The 23,975-nt window shown below is 41.5% G+C and overlaps 1 protein-coding gene across 1 annotated transcript in view; it reads left to right on the forward strand.

Moving 5' to 3' along the window:
• Positions 1-8,816: 8,816 nt before the first annotated feature.
• Positions 8,817-23,975, forward strand: part of trpm3 (transient receptor potential cation channel, subfamily M, member 3) — a 126,930-nt gene continuing 111,771 nt past the window's right edge. The window contains 6 exon segments of the mRNA XM_065026991.1: positions 8,817-8,999; positions 15,111-15,190; positions 20,368-20,569; positions 21,014-21,227; positions 22,336-22,460; positions 22,965-23,136. Coding sequence (XP_064883063.1) covers positions 8,817-8,999; positions 15,111-15,190; positions 20,368-20,569; positions 21,014-21,227; positions 22,336-22,460; positions 22,965-23,136 — 976 coding nt within the window.

Below are 23,975 nucleotides of genomic sequence, written 5' to 3' on the forward strand. Positions count from 1 at the left end.
AGATTTTAATTGTACCCTTAACCCAACCCTAGACAAATCATCTCAAGTCCCCACCACAAATCCTAGATCTGCAAAGATGTTGAACTCTCTTACTAAAGAGATGGGGCTGATAGATATCTGGAGAGAGAATAATAGCTCATCTATGGACTATACATACTACTCTAATGTCCATAACACCTACTCCCGTATAGATTACATTTTTATCCCAAAGAGTTTCATAAATTCAGCCACTTGTACAATCGGACCCATAGCACTTTCAGATCACGCCTTTGTCCACCTCCGCTTTGACCTCTGCAAAACCATCCCGAGGTCAAAGAGCTGGAAATTCAACACCTCCATGCTATCAAATGACGAGTTCCATACATTAGTAACTACATGGATAGACAACTACACACAAGACAATAAAGATTCCCCTGTTTCTCCGGCCACAATGTGGGACGCTGCTAAAGCCACACTAAGAGGTCATCTAATTGCATATGCTTCCTCTAAGAAAAAGCAATGGAAGCACACAGGCTAGATCTTGAGAGGGAGCTGGAATGCTGTGAAAAATACATAAACAATCCCTAGACAGCACTTCCTGGAGTCATCTTAAAGCAGCCAAAGCCAAACTGAATTTGGACTACACTCGGAGATAAAAAAAAGTTTTCTTTACTAAACAGAAATACCATGAGTATAGCAATAGGCCCAGTAGATTGCTTGCTTACCAATTAAAAAAGGAGCAGTCAGAGCGTACAATCATGGCTATCCGAACAGCAGAGGACGAGGTCACATATGACCCAAAAAATATCAATTTAACTTTCCATGATTTTTACTGCAAACTATATACCTCTGAAAGAAAACACACGGAGGCAGAACTCCACTCTTTCCTAGAGGGAATCTCGCTACCTAAACTATCAGAGACCGACCAGGAAGATCTCAACTCCCCCTTCACTCCTGAGGAGATCCTGGAGGCAATTACCTCCATGCCACCTAATAAGTCCCCAGGCCCAGATGGATTCCCCAGAAAGTTCTATAAAGCTTTTTGGCCCCAGCTCAGCCCTATCTTCATGCCAATGCTGGAGGATTTTTGCAAAAACGGAGTTCTCCCAGACTCAATGCACACAGCTCGCATTACAGTGTTGCTAAAAAAGGACAAGGACCCCCTATCCTGCTCGTCCTTCCGGCCCATAAGCTTGTTGGATTTCGACTATAAAATAATTACCAAATTGCTCGCCATAAGACTAAACACTCTTCTTCCCAAAATAATAAAAGCGGACCAAACTGGATTTATTAGAGACAGATACTCTTCTGATAACATTCGCCGTCTTTTTGATATTATTGATCAAGTAAACGCACAAAAGACCCCTGTCCTGCTGGCTTCACTGGATGCTGAGAAGGCGTTTGACAGGATGGAGTGGAGCTTTCTGTTTTCAGTCTTAGAAAAGTTCAATATGGGCCCAAATGTTATTAAATGGATCAAATCACTATACTCTCATCCAAATGCCATGGTGACTACTAATGGACTGAACTCTGACAGATTCCCTCTGGAGCGGGGCACAAGACAAGGATGCTCGCTGTCCCCGCTGCTCTACTTGTTGGGGGCGGAGCCTCTGGCAGAGCTGATAAGGAGCAATCCAAGTATTATGGGTGTTTCTGCAGGTGGCCTGCAGCACAAGATTTCGCTTTACGCGGATGATGTCTTGCTCTACATATCCAACCCTGAGAAATCCCTCCCTCTCATTTTAGACACAATTGCCCAGTATGGCAAGTTCTCAGGTTATAAGATCAATTTTAACAAATCCACTGTCTGCCCTCTCAATATTACACTCACCAGCTCTATGAAGACACTTTGTTCTTTCCAATGGAAAACACAGGGGTTTCAATACCTCGGGATCTTCATAACACCAGATCTGAATAGCCTTTTTAAGGAAAATTATCTTCCACTCCTGGATCGAATCAAGAACAATCTCCAAACCTGGATCTCCCTCCCAATTAGCTTAGTAGGAAGAATTAATGTAATCCGTATGAACGTCCTCCCTAGACTGAACTACTTATTTCAGATGCTCCCATGCTATCTCCCAGTTTCCTTCTTCAAAACAACTAACCAAAGCATCACCAAATTTATATGGGGCAATAAAAAACCTAGGATCAAGTTTTCCACTTTATCAAAACCCGAATCTAAAGGTGGCCTTGCCCTTCCCTCCCTTCAATTGTACTACTGGTCTGCCCAAATCCGCAACATGCTAACATGGATCACAAACAGACAAGAGTCAACGTGGATTCAGATAGAAGCCCAATCCTGTGGTTCATTGCCCTTAAGCTCAATTATATTCATTAATAACTTTAGTGAAGTGGGCAACATAGCCAAATCCTTTGTGATTTACAGCACCCTACTAGCGTGGAGGGACTGTAAGAAATACCTGGGCATTTCCTCCCAAATATGTTCTCACTCGCCTATAGTAGGCAACCCAGACTTGCCAAAAGCCCTGAGGGATGCCAACTTTAATCTTTGGCATACTCTAGGAATCAGGACCTTTTCAGACCTATTTCATCAGAAAACCACTACACTGAAATCCTTTCAAGAGCTCTGCAGTGAATTCGACGTGCCAAGATCCCATTTTTTTAAATATCTTCAAATTAGACATGTAATTTCCTCATTTACCTCCAAGAGGAGGTTTAGAACTCAGTTGAACGAAGTTGAAACCCTTCTTGTCACAGCACAATCCATTAAAGGCAAAATATCTTGCATCTATAGACTCCTTTCTGAGAAAGGAAGCTCCTCCTTTACTCCTTTGAAAATAATCTGGGAAAAGGACCTTGGTCTGACTATTAGTGATGAGTTATGGGCGGAGGTTTGCGACAAGGTATACTGCTCCTCTACCAGTGTAAAAATGAAAGAATCTAATTACAAATATTTGTACAAATTTTATTATACTCCTTTGAGACTCCATAGAATGAAAACAGATATGTCTCCTAACTGTAAAAGATGTACCTCTGAATGTGGAACCTATATGCATGTATTTTGGAGCTGTAGGGAGGTACATACCGCTGCACAGAAAATACTAGAGGTACAGTTTGATATGACCCCATGTATCTATCTTCTTAATGCCCAGCATGACTTTGTTCTTGATCCTGACAGAGAAAATTTGCTTATGACTATTACATACTTTGCTAAGAAATGTATTCTTCTATTGTGGGCCTCTAATACCCCCCCCTACATTTAAAATGTGGATTGACCAGATTGTTGACTTCCTTCCTCTTGAAAAGCTCACTTATGACCTCCACAAGAGACAGCCCAAGTTTGATAGACTCTGGTCCCCACTATTCAACTATATTTCAAACTGGACAGAGTGAACGGGGTGACTAGGGAAATGCGCAGATACATTTTGTGTAAGGTACTGTAAAACCTAAAAACGAATTATTGGCCCATCGTCTCAGCGAATGCTTGAAATAGCTGATAAGAACCTTGATAGTGCTGCTGCAAGTGGTATGTTTTTTTTTTGTTGTGTGTGTTTTTATTTTAATTTAGTTTTTGAGTACGTATGTGTGTGTGTATGTATATGTGCGTATGTATGTATGTATGTATGTATGTATGTATGTATGTATGTATGTATGTATGTATGTATGTATGTATGTATGTATGTATATACAGGTACCAAGGAAAATATATAGATTAAGAAAAATAAATGCTTTTATTTGACTTTATCATTCATTTTAATTGTATTTTAATTTTTTCAAATGTATTATTATTTTTTGACTTTTTATTTTTTTAAAGCCTGTCACATCTGTGAATGTGGAATGTGTTTTGTTGGTTGATTGAAAAACAAGAACTTAATAAAACTTTAAATTGAAAAAAAAAAAAACTTGTTATGGCTGCAATCCGGCTAACGGGATCGTTATGACAACTACCAGTGAAAATAGAGGGCGCCAAATTCAAACCACAGAAATCTCATAATTACAATTCCTAAAACATATATGTGTCTTATATAATTTTAAAAGTAATCTTGTTGTTAATCCCACCAAAGTGTCCGATTTCAAATATGCTTTTCAGCAAAAGCACTACAAACTATTATGTTAGGTCTCCACCAAACCACCATAAGTACAACCATTTTCCAGCTAAATATGGCATTCACAAAAAGCAGAAATGGAGATAAGATGAATCACTAACCTTGAATTATCTTCATCCGATGACACTCATAGGACTTCATGTTACACAATACATGCATGTTTTGTTTGATAAAGTTCATATTTATATAAAATAAATCTGAGTTTCACTAATCTAGATTCACTAGTTCCAAAAACATCAAGTGATTTTGCATAGCCACATCATTTCAACAGAAATACTCATCATAAATGTAAATGATAATACAAGTTATACACATGGAATTATAGATATACCTCTCCTTAATGCAACCACTGTGTCGGATTTCAAAAAAAGTTTACGGAAAAAGCAACCCATGCAATAATCTGAGACGGAGCTCAGAACAGTAGTCAAATTAGCCGCCATGTTGGAGTCAACAGAAACCAGAAAATACATGATACATGTTTCCTTACTTTTGATGAACTTCATCAGAATGCAGTCCTATGAATTCCAGGTCCACAATAAATGCTTGATTTGTTCGAAAATGTCCGTTATTTATGTCCAATTAGCAACTTTTGTTAGCACGTTTGGTAAACAATTCCAAAGTCACAAAGTGTGTCCACTATAACGTGACGAAATGTCCAAAAGTTCAGTAACAGTCAGTAGAAACATGTCAAACGATGTACTGAATCAATCTTTAGAATGTTATTTACATATATCTTGAATAACATTCCAACCGGAAAATTAGAATGACTTCAGACTTCAGTTTCAACTTCCACCTGACTGTGCTGCTGCTCCAGTTTCAACTGTTCTGCCTTATTATTATTCGACCATGCTGGTCATTTATGAACATTTGAACATCTTGGCCATGTTCTGTTATAATCTCCACCCGGCACAGCCAGAAGAGGACTGGCCACCCCACATAGCCTGGTTCCTCTCTAGGTTTCTTCCTAGGTTTTGGCCTTTCTAGGGAGTTTTTCCTAGCCACCGTGCTTCTACACCTGCATTTTTATTTTTTTATTTTATTTATTTCACCTTTATTTAACAAGGTAGGCTAGTTGAGAACAAGTTCTCATTTGCAACTGCGACCTGGCCAAGATAAAGCATAGCAGTGTGAACAGACAACACAGAGTTACACATGGAGTAAACAATTAACAAGTCAATAACACAGTAGAAAAAAAAATGGGCAGTCTATATACAATGTGTGCAAAAGGCATGAGGAGGTAGGCGAATAATACAATTTTGCAGATTAACACTGGGGTGATAAATGATCAGATGGTCATGTACAGGTAGAGATATTGGTGTGCAAAAGAGCAGAAAAGTAAATAAATAAATAAAAAAACAGTATAAAAACAGTATGGGAATGAGGTAGGTGAAAATGGGTGGGCTATTTACCAATAGACTATGTGCAGCTGCAGCGATCGGTTAGCTGCTCGGATAGCTGATGTTTGAAGTTGGTGAGGGAGATAAAAGTCTCCAACTTCAGCGATTTTTGCAGTTCGTTCCAGTCACAGGCAGCAGAGTACTGGAACGAAAGGCGGCCAAATGAGGTGTTGGCTTTAGGGATGATCAGTGAGATACACCTGCTGGAGCGTGTGCTACGGATGGGTGTTGCCATCGTGACCAGTGAACTGAGATAAGGCGGAGCTTTACCTAGCATGGACTTGTAGATGACCTGGAGCCAGTGGGTCTGGCGACGAATATGTAGCGAGGGCCAGCCGACTAGAGCATACAAGTCGCAGTGGTCGCATTGCTTGCTGTTTGGGGTTTTAGGCTGGGTTTCTGTACAGCACTTTGAGATATCAGCTGATGTACGAAGGGCTATATAAATACATTTGATTTGATTTGATTCAGATGACCGGTGGAACGCAGGTCCTTCCCCTGTGAACGCGCATGGTGAAAGCATGGTCAACTCGTGGCAGTGGTGACTATTTCCTGTCTCATTCAACCCCCTTCACATTAAAGTCAACAGACAAAATTATATTGACTGGTGACACCTAGTGGGAGGCTTAGGAAGTGAAAACTCATCCATATCTCGCTGTAATTTCAATGAGAGATTGGTAGAAAATCTGCCACCCCCAGACAAAATCCAAACAGGAAGTGGAATTTCTCAGGTTTTTGCCTGCAATATGAGTTCTGTTATACTCACAGGCATAATTCAAACAGTTTTAGAAACTTCAGAGTGTTTTCTATCCAATACTACTAATAATATGCATATATTAGTAACTGAGACTGACGAGCTGGCTGTTTACAATGGACACCTTTTCATCCAAGCTACTCAATACTGCCCCTGCAGCCATAAAAGTTACCATTGACACAAAACCCTCTGTAATGAAAGGTAAATAGTCTGGGTCACATGTCCCTGGGCATGAGACAACGTGTCAGGAGTGAACTGATGTGGAACAGCCGCAGTTAACGCCGTAGGCTTAATATGAATATGCTTCCTGCCCTTTACCAGTCAACACACACTGCAACATTAAAGTGCGGTCAGACTTAGGCCAACTCCTAGCGTCAGCAACACGCTCAAACAACGAAAATAATGTCTCAGAGTCCTTCTCATTAAATTTAGGCAACAACCGTAAGTTCCCAACAATATCAAATGTGTCCGGGGTACGACCAAAAGAGGAGTGACCCCTAGGTAAATCTGGGTCACCTTCCAAGAGGAAACACTCCCCTGAGAGCTTTCCTTCCCTAACCAGCTCTAGCCGCTCTTGTTGCAGCTTGATTTTAGCACGCTCCATACCTTGTTTAAATGCCAATTCCTTTTCATACTTTACACAGTCATGCTCTAGCTCTAACAGAAGCAGTTAGCTGCCATTGTAACGTTACGGGGAGACGGGGAGTCCTCGGCAGAGGCTGCCCCAGTGGTGACATCAAGAATACCACTCTCCATCAGATTGGCCTTCAATATGAACCTAATAGAATTTTTTGGACATTTATCACTAATTTTAACCTTGTAGTGTTCAGCAATCTTCAACAGCTGTTCTTTAGTACATAATTCCAACAGTACCTCTGATGGAAAGCGAATTAACTTTAGACGCCATAGTCTAAATTAGACGCCATAGTCAATTAAGTAAATACCAAAAAAAATCTCTCGCTCTTTCCTTCTGCTGAACACACCAGACCAGACCACAAGATAAGTGACAATCACACTGGGCACCACAGAAGAGAGAGATGAGATATATATATGGAGCTACCCCAAAACCTACAGTAACTCAACCCTAGTCTTCGTGCAGATTTGTGGGTAATTACGTGGGTAATTACGCACTGCAGCCCACTGTCAAGGAAATAAACCACCCAGCACGCTGGCAGATTCCCCTAAACCACGGATGTGCCCCGAGACAACTGCTCAATCCACACAAAAATAAACAAAATAACCATGCCCAACGTATTCCAAAATGAAACACGTAGCTAAGCCTAACAGGGGAAAAAGGCTATAGCTCCAGGTAGTAAGTGTCACTACCCTACCCAAATCTCCCACTGACGTACTCAGCCGAATGTACTCACCTCCTCGAACCATGTCCCAACAGCGAGTAGAGCAAGAGTCTCCAGCCTGGGCAGTGGCCTGGAAACTAACCAATATAATCTCCTCAACGTAGCACAGAACCAACTATCCACTACAGTGGCAAGTTTACCAAACAAACAAAGGCCTGGTCCTACCAAACCAGTACTGGTCCTACAACTCAAACAAGCTGTAACAAAAGATGCAAACAAAGCACCTACAGAGTTCGCAAACATTAACTCCACGTTTTCTCCCAAACACAATAAACATACTAGTAAGCCCAACGACACCAGTATTAGTCCTTCATAATGCTATGCGCCAAAATGTCTAGGAACCAACCTTATGATCCTGGACGAGCCCCCACTTGTCACGAACCGGCTCAAAGTCCGTAACAAAAAGGGAGACAATATGGAGATAAATAATAACAAAATATATTTATTAACTGAAGTAAAGTAAATACAATTAACAATGGTGTGTGTACTCAGTAGTGTAAGTGAGTGGTTGCGTGTATACATGTGATAATGAGGGATGTTGAAAAGTGCCAATGCAAACCAACAAAACAGCCACAAAAATGCCTAAACCAAAATATGTTTGTGTCTGCATGGGAAGAGTCTCCCCAATGAATGGGGAAGAGGTGCATTTATTCTGGGACACACCAGAGCCCAGGTGTGTCCCATTTCTCTGATGAACCTCCCGGCTCCGCCCACCGGCATCCTATTAAGGAGAACAAGAGCAAAGAGAAAGAATTCGGCAGACAGAGTGGGAGGGTCGTCACATGCTGTCTCTAGAGAGTTGAAAACAGCAGGTTTGGGACAAGGAGGTACCTTTGGTGAACAGCTCAGGGTTCCATAGCCGCAGGCAGAACAGTTGAAACTGGAGCAGCAGCATGACCAGGTAGACTGGGAACAGCAAGGAGTCATCAGGGCATGTAGCCCTGAGGCATGTTCCTAAGGCTCAGGTTCTCCGAGAGAGGGAGAGAGAGAAAAAGAGAGAGAGAACTTGAAACTTTCCACCTTCTCCACTACTGTCCCATCGATGTGGATGGGGGGGTGCTCCCTCCTCCTCTCCTTTCCTGAAGTTCATGATCATCTCCTTTGTTTTGCTGACGTTGAGTGAGAGGTTATTTTCCTGACACCACACTCCGAGGGCCCTCAACTCCTCCCTGTAGGCTGTCTCGTCGTTGTTGGTAATCAAGCCTGTACTGTTGTCTGCAAACTTGATGATTGAGTTGGAAGCGTGCATGGCCACGCAGTCATGGGTGAACAGGGAGTACAGGGGAGGACTGAGAACGCACCGTTGTGGGGCCCCAGTGTTGAGGATCAGCAGGGTGGAGATGTTGTTTCCTACCTTCACCACCTGGGGGTGTCCCGTCAGAAATACAAGGCGAGGTCGAGCCCCAGGGTCTCGAGCTTAGTGATGAATTTGGAGAGTGCTATGGTATTAAATGCTAAGCTGTAGTCAATGAACAGCATTCTTACATAGGTATTCCTCTTGTCCAGATGGGATAGGGCAGTGTGCAGTGTGATGGCGATTGGATCGTCAGTGGACCTATTGGAGCGGTAAGCAAATTGGAGTGGGTCTAGGGTATCAGGTAGGGTGGAGGTGATATGGTCCTTGACTAGTCTCTTAAAACACTTCATGATGACAGAAGTGAATGCAACGGGGTGATAGTCATTTAGTTCCGTTACCTTAGCTTTCTTTGGAACAGGAACAATGGTGGCCATCTTGAAGCATGTGGGGACAACAGACTGGGATAGGAATTGATTGAATATGTCCGTAAACACACCAGCCAGCTGGTCTGCTCATGCTCTGAGGACGCGTCTAGGGATGCCATCTGGGCCGGCAGCCTTGTGAGGGTTAACAAGTTTAAATGTTCTACTCACGTTGGCCACAGAGAAGGAGAGTGCACAGGCTTTGGTAGCGAGCCGTGTCAGTGGCACTGTATTGTTCTCAAAGCGCGCAAAGAAGTTGTTTAATTTGTCTGGGAGCAAGACGTCGATGTTTTAACGGGGCTGGTTTTCTTTTTGTAATCTGTGATTGACTGTAGACCCTGCCACATACGTCTCATTTTTGAGCCTTTGAATTGCGACTCTACTTTGTCTCTATACTGACGCTTTGCTTTTTTGATTGCCATGAGGAGGGAATAGCTGCACTGTTTGTATTTGGTTTTGCGCGAATGTTGCCATCAATCCACGGTTTCTGATTAGAAAATGTTTTAATAGTCACAGTGGGTACGACATCTCCGATGCACTTGTTAATAAACTCGCTCACCGAGTAAGCGTATGTGTCAATGATGTTGTCTGAGGCTACCTGGAACATATCCCAGTCCACGTGATCGAAGCAATCCTGAAGCGTGGAATCCGATTGGTCAGACCAGCGTTGGACAGACCTGAGCACAGGCATTTCCTGTTTTGGTTTCTGTCTATAGGCTGGGAGCAACAAAATGGAGTCATGGTCAAATTTGCTGAAGGCAGGGCGGGGGAGGGCTTTGTATGCATCACGGAAGTTAGAGTAGCAATGATTCAGAATGCTAGCAGCCTGTGTCGCGCATTCAATATGCTGATAGAATTTAGGAAGTCTCGTTCTCAGGTTAGCTTTGTTAGAATCCCCGTTTACATTAAATGCATCCTCTGGATGTATGGTTTCTAGTTTACACAGTGAAGTGAACATTCAGGGACGACGAAGTATCTGCTTGGGGGGGATATAGACGGCTGTGACTATAATAGAAGATAATTATCTTGAAAGATAATGCGGACGGCATTTGACTGTAAGGAATTCTAGGTCATGTGAACAAAAGGACTAACGTTCCTGTATGTTGTTATTCATAAGGAAATCACCCCCACCCTTCTTCTTACCAGAGAGATGTTTGTGTCTGTCGGCGCGATGCATGAAGAAACCGGGTGGCTGTACCAACTCTGACAACATATCCCGAGTGAGCCATGTTTCCGTGAAACAGAGAATGTTACAATCTCTGATGTCTCTCTGGAAGGCAACTCGTGCCCTAATTTCATCCACCTTGTTATGTAGAGATTGGACATTGGGGTGTAATATGCTCAGGAGGGGTGGATGGTGTGCTCACCTTCTGAGTCTGACCAGTAGGCCGCTCCGTCTGCCTCTCCTGCGGCGACCGCGTTGTTGTTTTGGGTCGGCCTCTGGGATAAGATCCTGTGTCCAGGGTGGAGGTCAGAACAAAGGATCCGCTTCAGGAAAGACGTATTCCTGGTCGTAATGTTGGTAAGTTATCATCGCTTTAATATTCAATAGTTCTTCCCGGCTGTATGTAATAACACTTGAGATTTCCTGGTAAGAAATAATACAGAAAATAATACAGCAAAAGACTAGTAACTGCATAGTTTCCTTAGGACCTGAAGCGAGGCGGCCATCTCTGTCGGCTCTACAGAGGGAGAGGCTCTGGATAAGAAAGACTCATGAAAGACTGAACCAGGTTTTCCTCTAGGATTTTGCCTGTGCTTAGCTTTATTTCATTTATTTTATCCTAAAAAACTCCCCAATCCTTGCCGATGACAAGCATACGCATGTAAATGATGCAGCCACCACCATGCTTGAAAATATGAAGAGTGTTACTCAGTGATGTAATGTGTGTGATTTGCCCCAAACATAACACTTTGTATTCAGGACATGAAGTTCATTTCTTTGCCACATTATTTGCAGTTTTACCTTGCATGCGGGAGCGTAATCACAGCCTCAAACTAATTAGCATAACGCAGCGGACATAAATCTTCCTTGAAAATGTTCCTATTCATGAAAATCACAAATGAAATATATTGAGACACAGCTTAGCCTTTTGTTAATCACACTGTCATCTCTGATTTTCAAAATATGCTTTACAGCCAACGCTAGAGTTTATCATGGCATAATGCTATGCTAGGCACTGCTACCAGCAGGCAACATTTTCACGAAAATAAGAAAAGCAATCAAATTAAATCATTTACCTTTGAAGAACTTTGGATGTTTTCACTCAGGAGACTCCCAGTTAGATAGCTAATGTTCCTTTTTCCAAAAATATTATTTTTGTAGGTGAAATAGCTCCGTTTGTTCTTCACGTTTGGCTGAGAAATCAACCGGAAAATGCAGTCACTACAATGCCAAACGTTTTTCCAAATTAGCTCCATAATATCGACTGAAATATGGCAAATGTTGTTTAGAATCAATCCTCAAGGTGTTTTTCACATATCTATTCGATAATATAACCGTCAGGCCAATTAGTTTCTCATAAGAAGCGATTGGAAAAATGGCTACTTGTGTACTATACGCAAGATTTTCTGTGGGAGCCATCATGTGACCACTTGCTAAATGTGGTCCCATACGGCTATTCTTCACCATAAATGCGTAAAAAGACGTCACAATGCTGTAGACACCTTGGGGAATACGTAGAAAATGTAAGCTCATTCGTAGCTCGTTCACAGCCATATAAGGAGTCATTGACATGAGGCGGTTTCAAAAAAATGCGGCACTTCCTGATTGGATTTTTATCTGGGTTTCGCCTGTAACATCAGTTCTGTTGCACTCACAGACAATATATTTGCAGTTTTGGAAACGTCAGAGTGTTTTCTATCCAAAGCTGTCAATTATATGCATAGTCGAGCATCTTGTCGTGACAAAATATCCCTTTTAAAACGGGAACGTTTTTTATCCAAAAGTGAAAATACTGCCCCCTAGTTATAAAAGGTTAATGCCTAATTCCAAACAGGATACATTGTTTTGGAATATTTTTATTCTGTACAGGCTTCCTTTTTTTCACTCTGTCATTTAGGTTAGTATGTGCATGTGCATCAATGTTGTTGATCCATCCTCAGTTTTCTCCTTTCACAGCCATTAAACTGGCCTCATGGCCTCATGGTGAAATTCCTGAGCGGTTTTCTTCCTCTCCGGCAAGTTAGGAAGAACGCCTGTATCTTTGTAGTGACTGTGTGTATTGATACACCATCCAAAGTTTAATTAATAACCATGATCTTTTTATGTTTTACACATCTAACAATCGGTGCCGTTCTTAACGAGGCATTGAAAAATCTTTGTGGTTGAATCTGTGTTTGAAATTCACTGCCCGACTGAGGGACCTTACAGATAATTGTAGGTGTGAGGCACAGAGATGATGTAGTCAATAGGGTTCCCCAGTAAACAGCCGGCGCAACAGCACACCATAATTGCTAATTAGCAAGTGATTTGGCTTGCTAGCACAAAATGACAAGTTCGTGTTTCTTGACCCAATCAAAAAACTGAACAAATTAGATATAGACAGTACACACATTGACTTGTTCTTGCCAGCACAGTCACCAGATCTCAACCCTATTGAGCTGTTGTGGGGAGCAGCTTGACCATATGGTACGTAAGGGGCGGCAGGGTAGCCTAGTGGTTTGAGCGTTGGACTAGTAACCGAAAGGTTGCAAGTTCGAATCCCCGAGCTGACGAGGTACAAATCTGTCGTTCTGCCCCTGAACAGGCAGTTAACCCACTGTTCCTAGGCCGGCATTGAAAATAAGAATTTGTTCTTAACTGACTTGCCTAGTAAAATAAAGGTAAAATTCAAATTAAATAAAAAAATAAGTGCCCATCAAGCCAATCCAACTTGTGGGAGGTGCTTCAGGAAGCATGGATTGAAATCTCTTCAGATTACACCCCTACCAATGATCAAGGACTTCAGCTGCAGTGCAAATTTGTGCAATATCATCAGACAAAATGACAGTGAATGACAAACAAATAAACAGACAAACAGGGAATGTTTAATGACCAACAAATACATGATACTTAGATCAAAGAATCAATACTTTATTTAATAAAATACAAAGAATACATATGTAAATGGTTATTGTGTTTACTCCAAAACAAGATATGATTGAATAACTAAATGAATAGTGTGTAATATAAATAATAAGCATAAGCATAATGTCAGGGCTGGGCTGGAACGGAAACCTGCACACCAAGTAACTAGATCTCTAGGAGCAAGGTTGGCCATGCATATTCTAGGTCTATCCGTTGTTACTTTTATCATAATTTTTGTAGTCCTACAACCAATTCTAAGAGTCAACCAATAGCATTTATAACCCATTGGAGTTATACTCTTCAGTCTCTCCAGGACCTGCGACTTTCTTTCGGACCTTCATCTGCAGAAATTAGACAAGGACTTGCTCCATTATTCTCAAGAGATATAATATTTCATATTTCGTTCGGGTCTGGAAATCTAATCATTAGCTATCTAGCTTAGCTAGCTACTGGCTAACGTTAGCTGGCTAACATTGTTGTTTTTAGCAGATCAAGCTAACGCTTGTGTAATAAATAAATAAATAATATTGGAATGCTGTCTATCCTATTTACATGTAGCTAACTAGCTACCTAGCTGACGTTACCTAGAATAGATGGTTAACTTGATAAACAACTTACCCGTGTGCTACACAACCCTTACTATCCACAACGTTACTATCCATGCAGGCAATGCACCCCTTTGTGATGCTTCTTTGGTAAATATATAAACTTACATTTTCAAAAATAGATTAGTCCCCAGACATAAAGACCATCCCACCCACAAATACTATGTTGATTTTGGCCTTGAAAAACAACTAGACGAAGTTAGCTAGCTAGCTAGCTAGCTGTTTACAGCCGCAACGGAACAGCTGTTGTTTACAAACTCATCAGAAGTTCTTTGGGGTTCCAGTGTTCACTTCCGTTACTCCTCAAAAAGCTGTTTAAAAAGGTATATTGTCAGTGACGGATCCCAGTCCAGTGCTGTTGTTGTAGCTCTCTCCCACCGACACACACATTTCTTTCCATTGGCTGTCAGTTATGCTAGAATACCATGGAAATGAGGAAATGTTCCATTTTTATGGACTCCACAGGAGCAGGATGAAGAACTGCTCATATCTAATACATTCAAACAGAATTTACTGCCTGGGTGCACAGACCATCCGCTTACTATCTACACTTTATCTCAATGGGGAAATGCCTGTGTCGATATCTATTTAAAATCTTTGCATTTGAGTGTGTGTTAGTTTGCATGGATGAGTTTGTGTGAGTTAAAATACAAGTGCATGTAAGTGTAAGCTTGCGTTCTGCTCTACTGCGGGGTGTGCGCGTGCGCGCACATGCTGCTTGATAGTCATTTCCAACTCTTGGTTTTAAGACATCAAATATGCACCTTAAATAGTCGATAGCAGATAGGAGACCTGTGGCTATGTGGTTTATATGTACGCACTTCAAATTCTGCAAGAGCTAGCTACCTGGTCCTTGAAGAGAATGTGTCTGTGTAAGACTAACTAAATCCCCTAGGTATTGTGAAGCTTAATATGGTCATCCTCCCTCCCACTCTAATGAAGTGCTTTGTCACTTGGTAGAGACATGCCTCTCCTCCTCCCAGGTAATGAGTTGGGCTCAGACTGGGCTCAGACTCGCACTGAGGGTTTAGCTTGGTACTAGATGCTTGCATGCCTCTTGATGTGGCACCTGTAATGCTCTAGCCTCACTCGCTCACATTAAGAATCCTGTTGTTTGAGTTTGAGGGACGAAGTGACTGAGCGTCTTCTCTTCTCTCTACAGGCACAGAAATCATGGATAGAAAGAGCCTTCAGCAAGAGAGAATGTGTTCATATCATAGTGAGCGCCAAAGACCCCCATAGGTAAGTGAGTTTTAGAATATAATTTTGTCATCCAATGTGAAAGGGAAATTATATTATTTACATCCTCCCAGACACCATACATGGCACAGTTGATCAGCGGCGGCCACCGATTGACAGAATACCTGGGGCACGAGATGGTTGTTGTCTACAACGCAGCATGACAGAAATATGTCATGTTTTCAAACTAATGGTATCTTCTTTCAGAAGATGTATAAAGTGATCTGTGTATTTGAACAACAGCATAAATACACCTATTTCACTATTGCATAATAAAACCGAATGACCACTATTGCAATGGAATAATCGAAAACACATTTTCTAACAGGGGATAGCTAGCTAACATAAAGTTGCAAAGCATGATGCGCTAGCCAGTTAATAAACATATTTCTGAGTTAGTTGGATAGGAGTTTAAAAGACTTGATATTTTCTAACTATCTAGCAAGCTACTGTACCAGCTAGCTATAGCTAGCTGCTTATCAATGGTAGATAACTAGTTAATTTGACCAAAATAAATCGACAAACTATTTTTCTATATTTCTCAAAAATACTGTAGCTGGTTAATTAATTTGTTCATACTTTGTCATACACCCGGTTTTATTCTGTTTTTGTCCACACAACTTGTCACCCTGCCACCTACAGTAGAATCTGACAAACTAAATCAGGGAGAAACTACAAAATTGGCCATGTTTTTTTCCCTACCAGATCCACGATGAGGAAGGTCTTGCTAGTGTATCCCTCTATCCTTCCACTACTGTTAGTTGTAGTTGTCCGGTTTATCAAGTACCAGGCTCCTATTACTGTTAAAATGATTTTTTTTACAAGTTAATTACAAATTGACTTTTTGCTTTAGTGGCATCTAATAGAGCAGATCTAGCCATGTCTAGGTTCCCATCTTCAACCTAGAGTCACGTGCAGAAGTAAGCCATCTGGCGCGAGAGACTGATTGGGACGAGACCCAGCCCCAGAATTTCTGACTGAACGCACATTTGAGTGCCGCAGGAAGGTCCATTTCTTTGTGTTATTATAAATTATGCCATATGCAGTTCTCCCTTATGGCAACACAATCCAAGCAATGCTTGAACGGAGGCGGAACTGCCTCTGCTGGCAGTCACTGAGGGGCAGAGTAGTAAATAACTGAACAGCTTGTTTGGAACAATACATTTTTCAAACTTTTATGAGCATTTAAAACAACGACAGTCCATCATTACTTTAAGACATGAAGGTCCGTCAATCTGGGAAAAATGTCAAGGATCTTTGAAAGTTTCCTCAAGTGCAGTCACAAAAATCATCAAGCGCTAATTGAAATGCATTCCAGGTGACTACCTCATGAATCTGGTTGAGAGAATGCCAAGAGTATAGCAAAACTGTTATAAAAGGCAAAGGGTGGCTACTTCAAAGTATCTCAAATATTAAATACATTTTGATTTGTTTAACACTTTTTTGGATACTATATGATTCTATATATGTTATTTCCTAATTTTGATGTCTTCACCATTAGTCTACAATGTATAAAATAGTGAAAATAAAGAAAACCATTGAATGAGTATATATATACTGTCTATATATATATATACTGTATACAGTGCATTCGGAAATTATTGAGACCTTTTCACATTTTCCACATTTTGTTACGTTCTACAATTGTTACATCATTTTTGTATCTTATCAATCTACACACAATACCCCATAACAACAAAGCAAAAAACGTTTTTTATAAATGTTTGCATTTTTATTACAAAAAAATATATATATATATCTTATTTACATAAGTATTCACATCATTTGCTACTGTATGAGACTCGAAATTGAGCTCAGGTGCATCCTGTTTCCATTAACCATCTTTGAGATGTTTCTACAACTTGACACACATGCACATGACAGCCTGCTTGGAGTTTTTCAAAAGGCACCTAAAGACTCTCAGACCATGAGAAACAAGATTGTCTGGTCTGATGAAACCAAGATGAAACTATTTGGCCTGAATGCCAAGCGTCACTTCTGGACTAAACCTGGCACCATCCCTATAATGAAGCATGGAGGAGGCAGCCTCATGCTGTAGGGATGTTCTTCAGAGGCAGGGACTGGGATACTAGTCAGGATCGAGGGAAAGATGAACAGAGCAAAGTACAGAGAGATACCTGATGAAAACCTGCTCCAGAGAGCTCAGGACCTCAGACTGGGGCGAAGGTTCCCCTTCCAACAGAAACACAACCCTAAGCACATGACCAAGACAATGCAGGAGTGGCTTCGGGACAAGTATCTGAATGTCCTTGAGTCCAAAAGCTTACCACAATAAGTTTGGTGAATTTTGGCCCATTCCTACTGACAAAGTTGTGTTGGTGTAACTGAGTCAGGTTTGTAGGCCTCCTTGCTCACACACACTTTTTCAGTTCAGCCCACAAATGTTCTATAGGATTGAGGTCGGGGCTTTGTGATTGCCACTCCAATACCTTGACTTTGTTGTCCTTAAGCCATTTTGCCACAACTTTGGAAGTATGCTTGGGGTCATTGTCCATTTGGAAGACCCAATTGCGACCAAGCTTTAACTTGGTGTCTTGAGATGTTGTTTCAATATATCCACATAATTGGTGGGGCATTTTCCATGCCATCTATTTTGTGAAGTGCACCAGTCCCTCCTACAACCTGATGCTGCCACCCCCGTGCTTCACGGTTGGGATGGTGTTCTTCGGCTTGCAAGCATCCACCCTTTTTACTCCAAACATAACAATGGTCATTATGGCCAAACAGCTCTATTGTTGTTTCATCAGACCAGAGGACATTTCTCCAAAAAAGTACTATTTTTGTCCCCATGTGCAGTTGCAAACCGTAGTCTGGCTTTTTTATGGTGATTTTGGAGCAGTGGCTTCTTCCTTGTTGAGCGGCCTTTCAGGTTATGTCGATATAGGACTCGTTTTATTGTGGATTTAGATACTTTTGTACCCGTTTTCTCCAGCATCTTCACAAGGTCCTTTGCTGTTGTTCTGGGATTGATTTGCACTTTTCACACCAAAGTACGTTCATCTCTAGGAGACAGAACGTGTCTCCTTCCTGAGCGGTATGACGGCTAACCCGTGGTTCCATGGTGTTTATACTTGCATACTATTGTTTGTACAGATGAACGTGGTACCTTAAGCCGTTTGGAAATTGCTCCCAAGGATGAACCAGACTTGTGGAGGTCTACACATTTTTTTGGGCTGATTACTTTTGATTTTCCCATGATGTCAAGCACAGGTACACCTCCAATTGGCTCAAATGATGTCAATTAGCCTATCAGAAGCTTCTAAAGCCATGACATAATTTTCTGGAATTTCCCAAGCTGTTTAAAGGCACAGTCAACTTAGTGTTTGTAAACTTCTGACCCACTGGAATTGTAATACAGTGAATTATAAGTGAAATAATCTGTCTGTAAACATTTGTTGGGAAAATTACTTGTGTCCTGCACAAAGTAGATGGCCTAACCGACTTGCCAAAACTATAATCTTTTAACAAGAAATTTGTGGAGTGGTTGAAAAACGAGTTTTAATGACTCCAACCTAAGTGTATGTAAACTTCTGACTTCAACTGTGTATATGTATGTATGTATGTATGTATGTATGTATGTATGTATGTATGTATGTATGTATGTATGTATGTATGTATGTATGTATGTATGTATGTATGTATGTATGTATGTATGTATGTATGTATACATATATATACACATATATACACACACACACACACGTGTGTGTGTGTGTGTGTGTGTGTGTGTGTGTGTGTGTGTGTGTGTGTGTGTATATATGTATATATATACATACATACATACATACATACACAGTTGAAGTCAGAAGTTTACATACACTTATACACTACCATTCAAAAGTTTGGGGTCACTTAGAAATGTTCTTGTTTTTGAAAGAAAAACAAAAATAAATCCATTAAAATAATATCAAATTTGTCAGAAATACAGTGTAGATGATGGCAGCATCTGCTTTTCTTTTTCCTTTTTTTCATGTCTATTTTTTATTAAATCCTCACCCTGTACTTGCTTCCTGTCTCCCAGCTTCTGTCATCTCAAGACCGTTACAAAGGGTTATTCAAAGGTTCTGCTTTGGGAACAGTTGAAGAACCCTTTTAGGTTCTAAATAGCACATTTTCTTCTAAGTGTATGTGATAATGTCAGTCGAATGAAGGAGAGGTGTATCTCTAAAGGATGTAATTAAATGTTTGTTTCAATGACTCTGCCATATGTTCTGCCTAAGTGGGCATTCAGAGCAAACATAATAAACATACAATAAAATGTTGTGAATCACCAAAATCACTATTTCTAGGGAGTTACATCACACTGAAATAAAGCTTGCAATTTGCAGAATGTAGCACAGAAAAAACTGATGTTTCCCATCCCCCTCCCCCTTCCCCTCTCTATCGCTGTCAAATGGTATTATGGAAATGTAGACTACTGCTATCGCTCCAGGTGACAGATGGAGAGGAAACTGCCTGACTCGAGCACAACCCACACATCACACTAGAAGCTACTGTTTGTAAGCTCTTTAGGAAAAATGTTGGTGCTCCAGGATCAAATTGTTACTTTTACATCTGTAAAAAACTAGTCGACGGCGTGCAGGTGGATAGAAATGTTTTTATTTTATCTCAGGCCGGCGCTTACAGCATCTCAGAATAAAGTTTCCAGTTGTCTGCTTTCAGGGGCTCCTGTCTGGACCTGTCACATTTCAACTCCATTTATGTCCCGTGCATATGACCATTGACCTATGTCTAATGGCTACATTACATGGTTTAACAGATTTGTAGGACGGAGAGAGAGTCAGCTACATGGGGTTTGTGTGGACAGCCTTTGAAATCTGTTCTCTCACAGTAGATGAAAGGGAACTTTACCCACATCACTACCTCCTCCCCAGCTCTAGTGCACATCTGGGGTCTGTTCAGAAGGATGCAACACGTTCAGAGAGAAATGTATTATGTAGAACAAACCTGAATGTCTGATATGTAGAATACGGGAATCATGTCAGCTCTATTCATGACATTTCGATCGGCAATGCTCTTTGTTTCACTTCACCTCGTGAGTTTAATGAGGAGAGTGAGGAGGAAGACGAGGAGGCTGGGAAGGAAGATGAAGAGGAGGAGAGTGAGGAACAGGAAGCCAGCCCCTGCTCTGACTACCTGTCCACCTGTTCCCTCCTCAGGTGCTTCTGCGGCCGTCTGATTGGTCAGCACGTTGGCCTGCCCCCCGGCATCTCCTCCAGTCAGAATGATAAGGCGGAGCGTCTGGTTAAGAATGACAGCCTATCGGAGAAATGGTCTATCAGCAAACACACCCAGCTCAGCCCCACCGACGCCTTCGGAACCATCGAGTTCCAGGGAGGGGGCCACTCTAACAAAGCCATGGTGACCGCTTTATACATGGGATTGAATGATATAACATTGCTTTACATAGACATAGGATTGATAGATAAATAAGGACATAATGCTAATGTGAGTATCTGTAGAAAGATAGGGCCTATCTACATGACTGCAGACAGATATCTTGATGAGAGTTAAAATAATCAGATTCCAGTGAGCTTATTAAATGTATGTACTCAAATGTTTTGAACAGCTTTATTGTGCTCTCTCATTTTAATCTATATTTTACATTGATTCAATACCAACAAAACGATACCTATTGGATGATTATATTATATCAGGCATTTCTTTATTTTCTGTTTCACAAATATTTGTCTTACGTACAAGAAAATGCAATGTGATGGGAAAAAAATTCAAGACAAAAAAAGTGAGAAGACATACATTAACATCAAACATACAAATGTATTTCATTTGTGTGTTCATTTGCAGTATGTGCGTGTGTCCTATGACACCAAACCAGAACTCCTGCTGCACCTTATGACTAAGGAGTGGCAGCTGGACCTTCCCAAGCTGCTCATCTCAGTGCATGGGGGCCTGCAGAACTTTGAGCTGCAGCCCAAACTCAAACAGGTCTTTGGCAAGGGCCTCATCAAGGCTGCCATGACAACGGGAGCCTGGATCTTCACTGGCGGGGTCAACACAGGTGGGCTGGGTGGGTGGAGGAATAAACCAGGCCCGCTTAGCGGGCTAATAACAACCACGTGCTGTATCGTTGTTACCCATTAACCCTATGCCTCTGTTTGTCGCTGCTCTTGTTTTGTGTTAATCATTTTTTTTAAACTCATCTTATCCCCAATGCTTACCCTAATCTTAACTGTAGCTGCAACATTACATTTGGGTTTAATCTCGCTGGCGGGTGGTCACCTCCATATATGGGTTCTAAGGGGCGGCAGGATAGCCTAGTGGTTAGAGTGTTGGACTAGTAATCGGAAGGTTGCAAGTTCAAACCCCCGAGCTGACAAGGTACAAACCTGTCGTTCTGCCCCTGAACAGGCAGTTAACCCACTGTTCCTAGGCCGACATTGAAAATAAGAATTTGTTCTTAACTGACTTGCCTAGTTAAATAAAATAAATATGGGAAAGGTTATCAACAGAAAGAGAAGAGAGACAGGTGTGACAGAAATGAGAGAGAGGTGCAGAGATTGGATATAGAAGAGAAAGGATGGGGGAAGACAGATGGTGAGAAACTGAAGAAATAGAATAGAAACAGAGAAGGAAAGAAAAAGACGGGAGGGTGACAAATGTATGGCGAGGACACAGGGCACAGAAAGAAGTGAGTGTCAGGCAGAAGGTTGAAATGAGATAATAATAATTGATTGGATTTATATAGCACTTTTTTACCAACTGAGGGACCCATAGCGCTTTACATACATAGTAGGGGGAAACTCACCTCATCCGGCACCTACCTGGGTGATGCACGGTGACCCTCCAGGCGTGACTGCGGGGAGATAGAGGGGAAGAGAGTTTGAGAGAAAGGGGGGGGGGGACTGATATATACAGTACCTGTCTGTCACTCTGGGTGCTGTGTTAATGTCTGACTTTATCTTTTAGTAGTGGGTGTGTCATTTATTTAAGATCAGTCTATGTATCAATAATGACAGAATGCCTCTCTTTCTTAATCTCTCTGTCTAAAACACATACACATAAAACTCTCACTCACATGTACAATCTATTATCTCTCTCATGTCACACACATATACACTCTCTCTCTCTCCCCCTCTCTCTGTCACATATTACAAACATACACTCAGGGGTGATCCGGCATGTGGGTGATGCGCTGAAGGACCATGCCTCTAAATCCCGGGGGAAGATCTGCACTATCGGCATTGCCCCCTGGGGCATTGTGGAGAACCAGGAGGACCTGGTGGGAAAAGACGTAAGTTACAGTGTGTGTGTGTGTGTGTGAGTGCTTGCAAGCGTGTGTGCATGTGTGAGTGCATTCATACATGTGTGCCCATACTGTAATTGTGTGTGTGTGTGTGTGTGTGTGTGTGTGTGTGTGTGTGTGTGTGTGTGTGTGTGTGTGTGTGTGTGTGTGTGGACGTGCTATTTCTAGAGGGTTTAGGGTTAAGGTTAGAATTACATTAGTGGTTAGGGTTAGGAGCTAGGATCAGGGTTAGGGTTAGGGTTAGGGTTAAGGGTTAGGGAAAATAGGATTTTGAATGGGACTGAATTGAGTGTCCCCACAAGGTTAGCTGTACAAGACTGTGTGTGCGTGTGCATGTGTGTGTTTGTGCCTTCTACTATATTTCTGTGTGTATGGGTGTTTCGGTCTCAAGCAGTTGACCAGAGATTATATATTGTCTTTGACAGTTTATTTTCTAAACATGCTGAGTAAGCGGAACGTGTTGATGATGAATACTTTGTCGTGGTCCAACAGGTGGTCCGACCGTATCAGACCATGTCCAACCCGCTGAGCAAGCTGACTGTGCTCAACAGCCTGCACTCCCATTTCATCCTGGCCGATAATGGGACAACAGGGAAGTACGGTGCAGAGGTCAGACTGCGTAGACAGCTCGAGAAACACATCTCCTTGCAGAAAATCAACACACGTGAGTGGAGCCGGCCCCTGTCAATCACAGCAAGAGCCAAAAAAAGATACCTGCACAGTGCACACTGTATAAATGATGACCTCCCAACGTTACTGTATTCACCTATGGGAGAGTGTTTAAATTCAATATTGTGCAAGTATTTTCAGTTATTTTAATATTCCCTAAGTAATTTACACTGCATCTGTTAAATCTGCTGGATGTTGGTACTCTACTACGACCCAATGACAGGCTCGTTCATGTAGACAACCTGGTCAATATTTCATATTCATATTCATGATGGTATTCTGTCAGCTTTAGCCTGATGTAATTCTCTTCAAAAGGCTTTGAAACTGGCCCTCTCTATCTTGGAGATTTTTATCCACAACCAAGTATTTAATCACCTGACACAGGTCATCATCGCCTCAACTGAAGCCAGTAATCCTCCCTTTCCACCTCTTCTAGTGTGTGTGCGTGTGCATGTGTGCGCGTGTGTGTGTGTATGTGTGTGTTTGAGAGAGCTAGAAAACCTCAGCAAACAGTCAAAATAGTTCTGCCGTGTGTTTCACTGATTCAGAGCTTGTATGTACGTGCATGTACACAACACAGCCACTGCTGGTGTTGAGAGTACAATTAACTTTTTCAAATGATCTCTTAGTGATGGATAAAGTTACATATCGAGACATTATTTTTTACAATATCTCTCAATATTATTTTGGAGCTAGTCGGCTGTACCTGCGCAAAAAAAAGAAATAATTTTTCCTTCTCTTGTTCTCCGTCTTTAAAAAAAAGAAAATGGTGAGCCAATATGTGTTCAGCACTTTGATTTCCATGACTGATGACTCGTTTTCTCATGGCTCTCT

Source organism: Oncorhynchus nerka, linkage group LG13 (genome assembly GCF_034236695.1).
Source record: "Oncorhynchus nerka isolate Pitt River linkage group LG13, Oner_Uvic_2.0, whole genome shotgun sequence".
NCBI classification, from domain to species: domain Eukaryota; kingdom Metazoa; phylum Chordata; class Actinopteri; order Salmoniformes; family Salmonidae; genus Oncorhynchus; species Oncorhynchus nerka.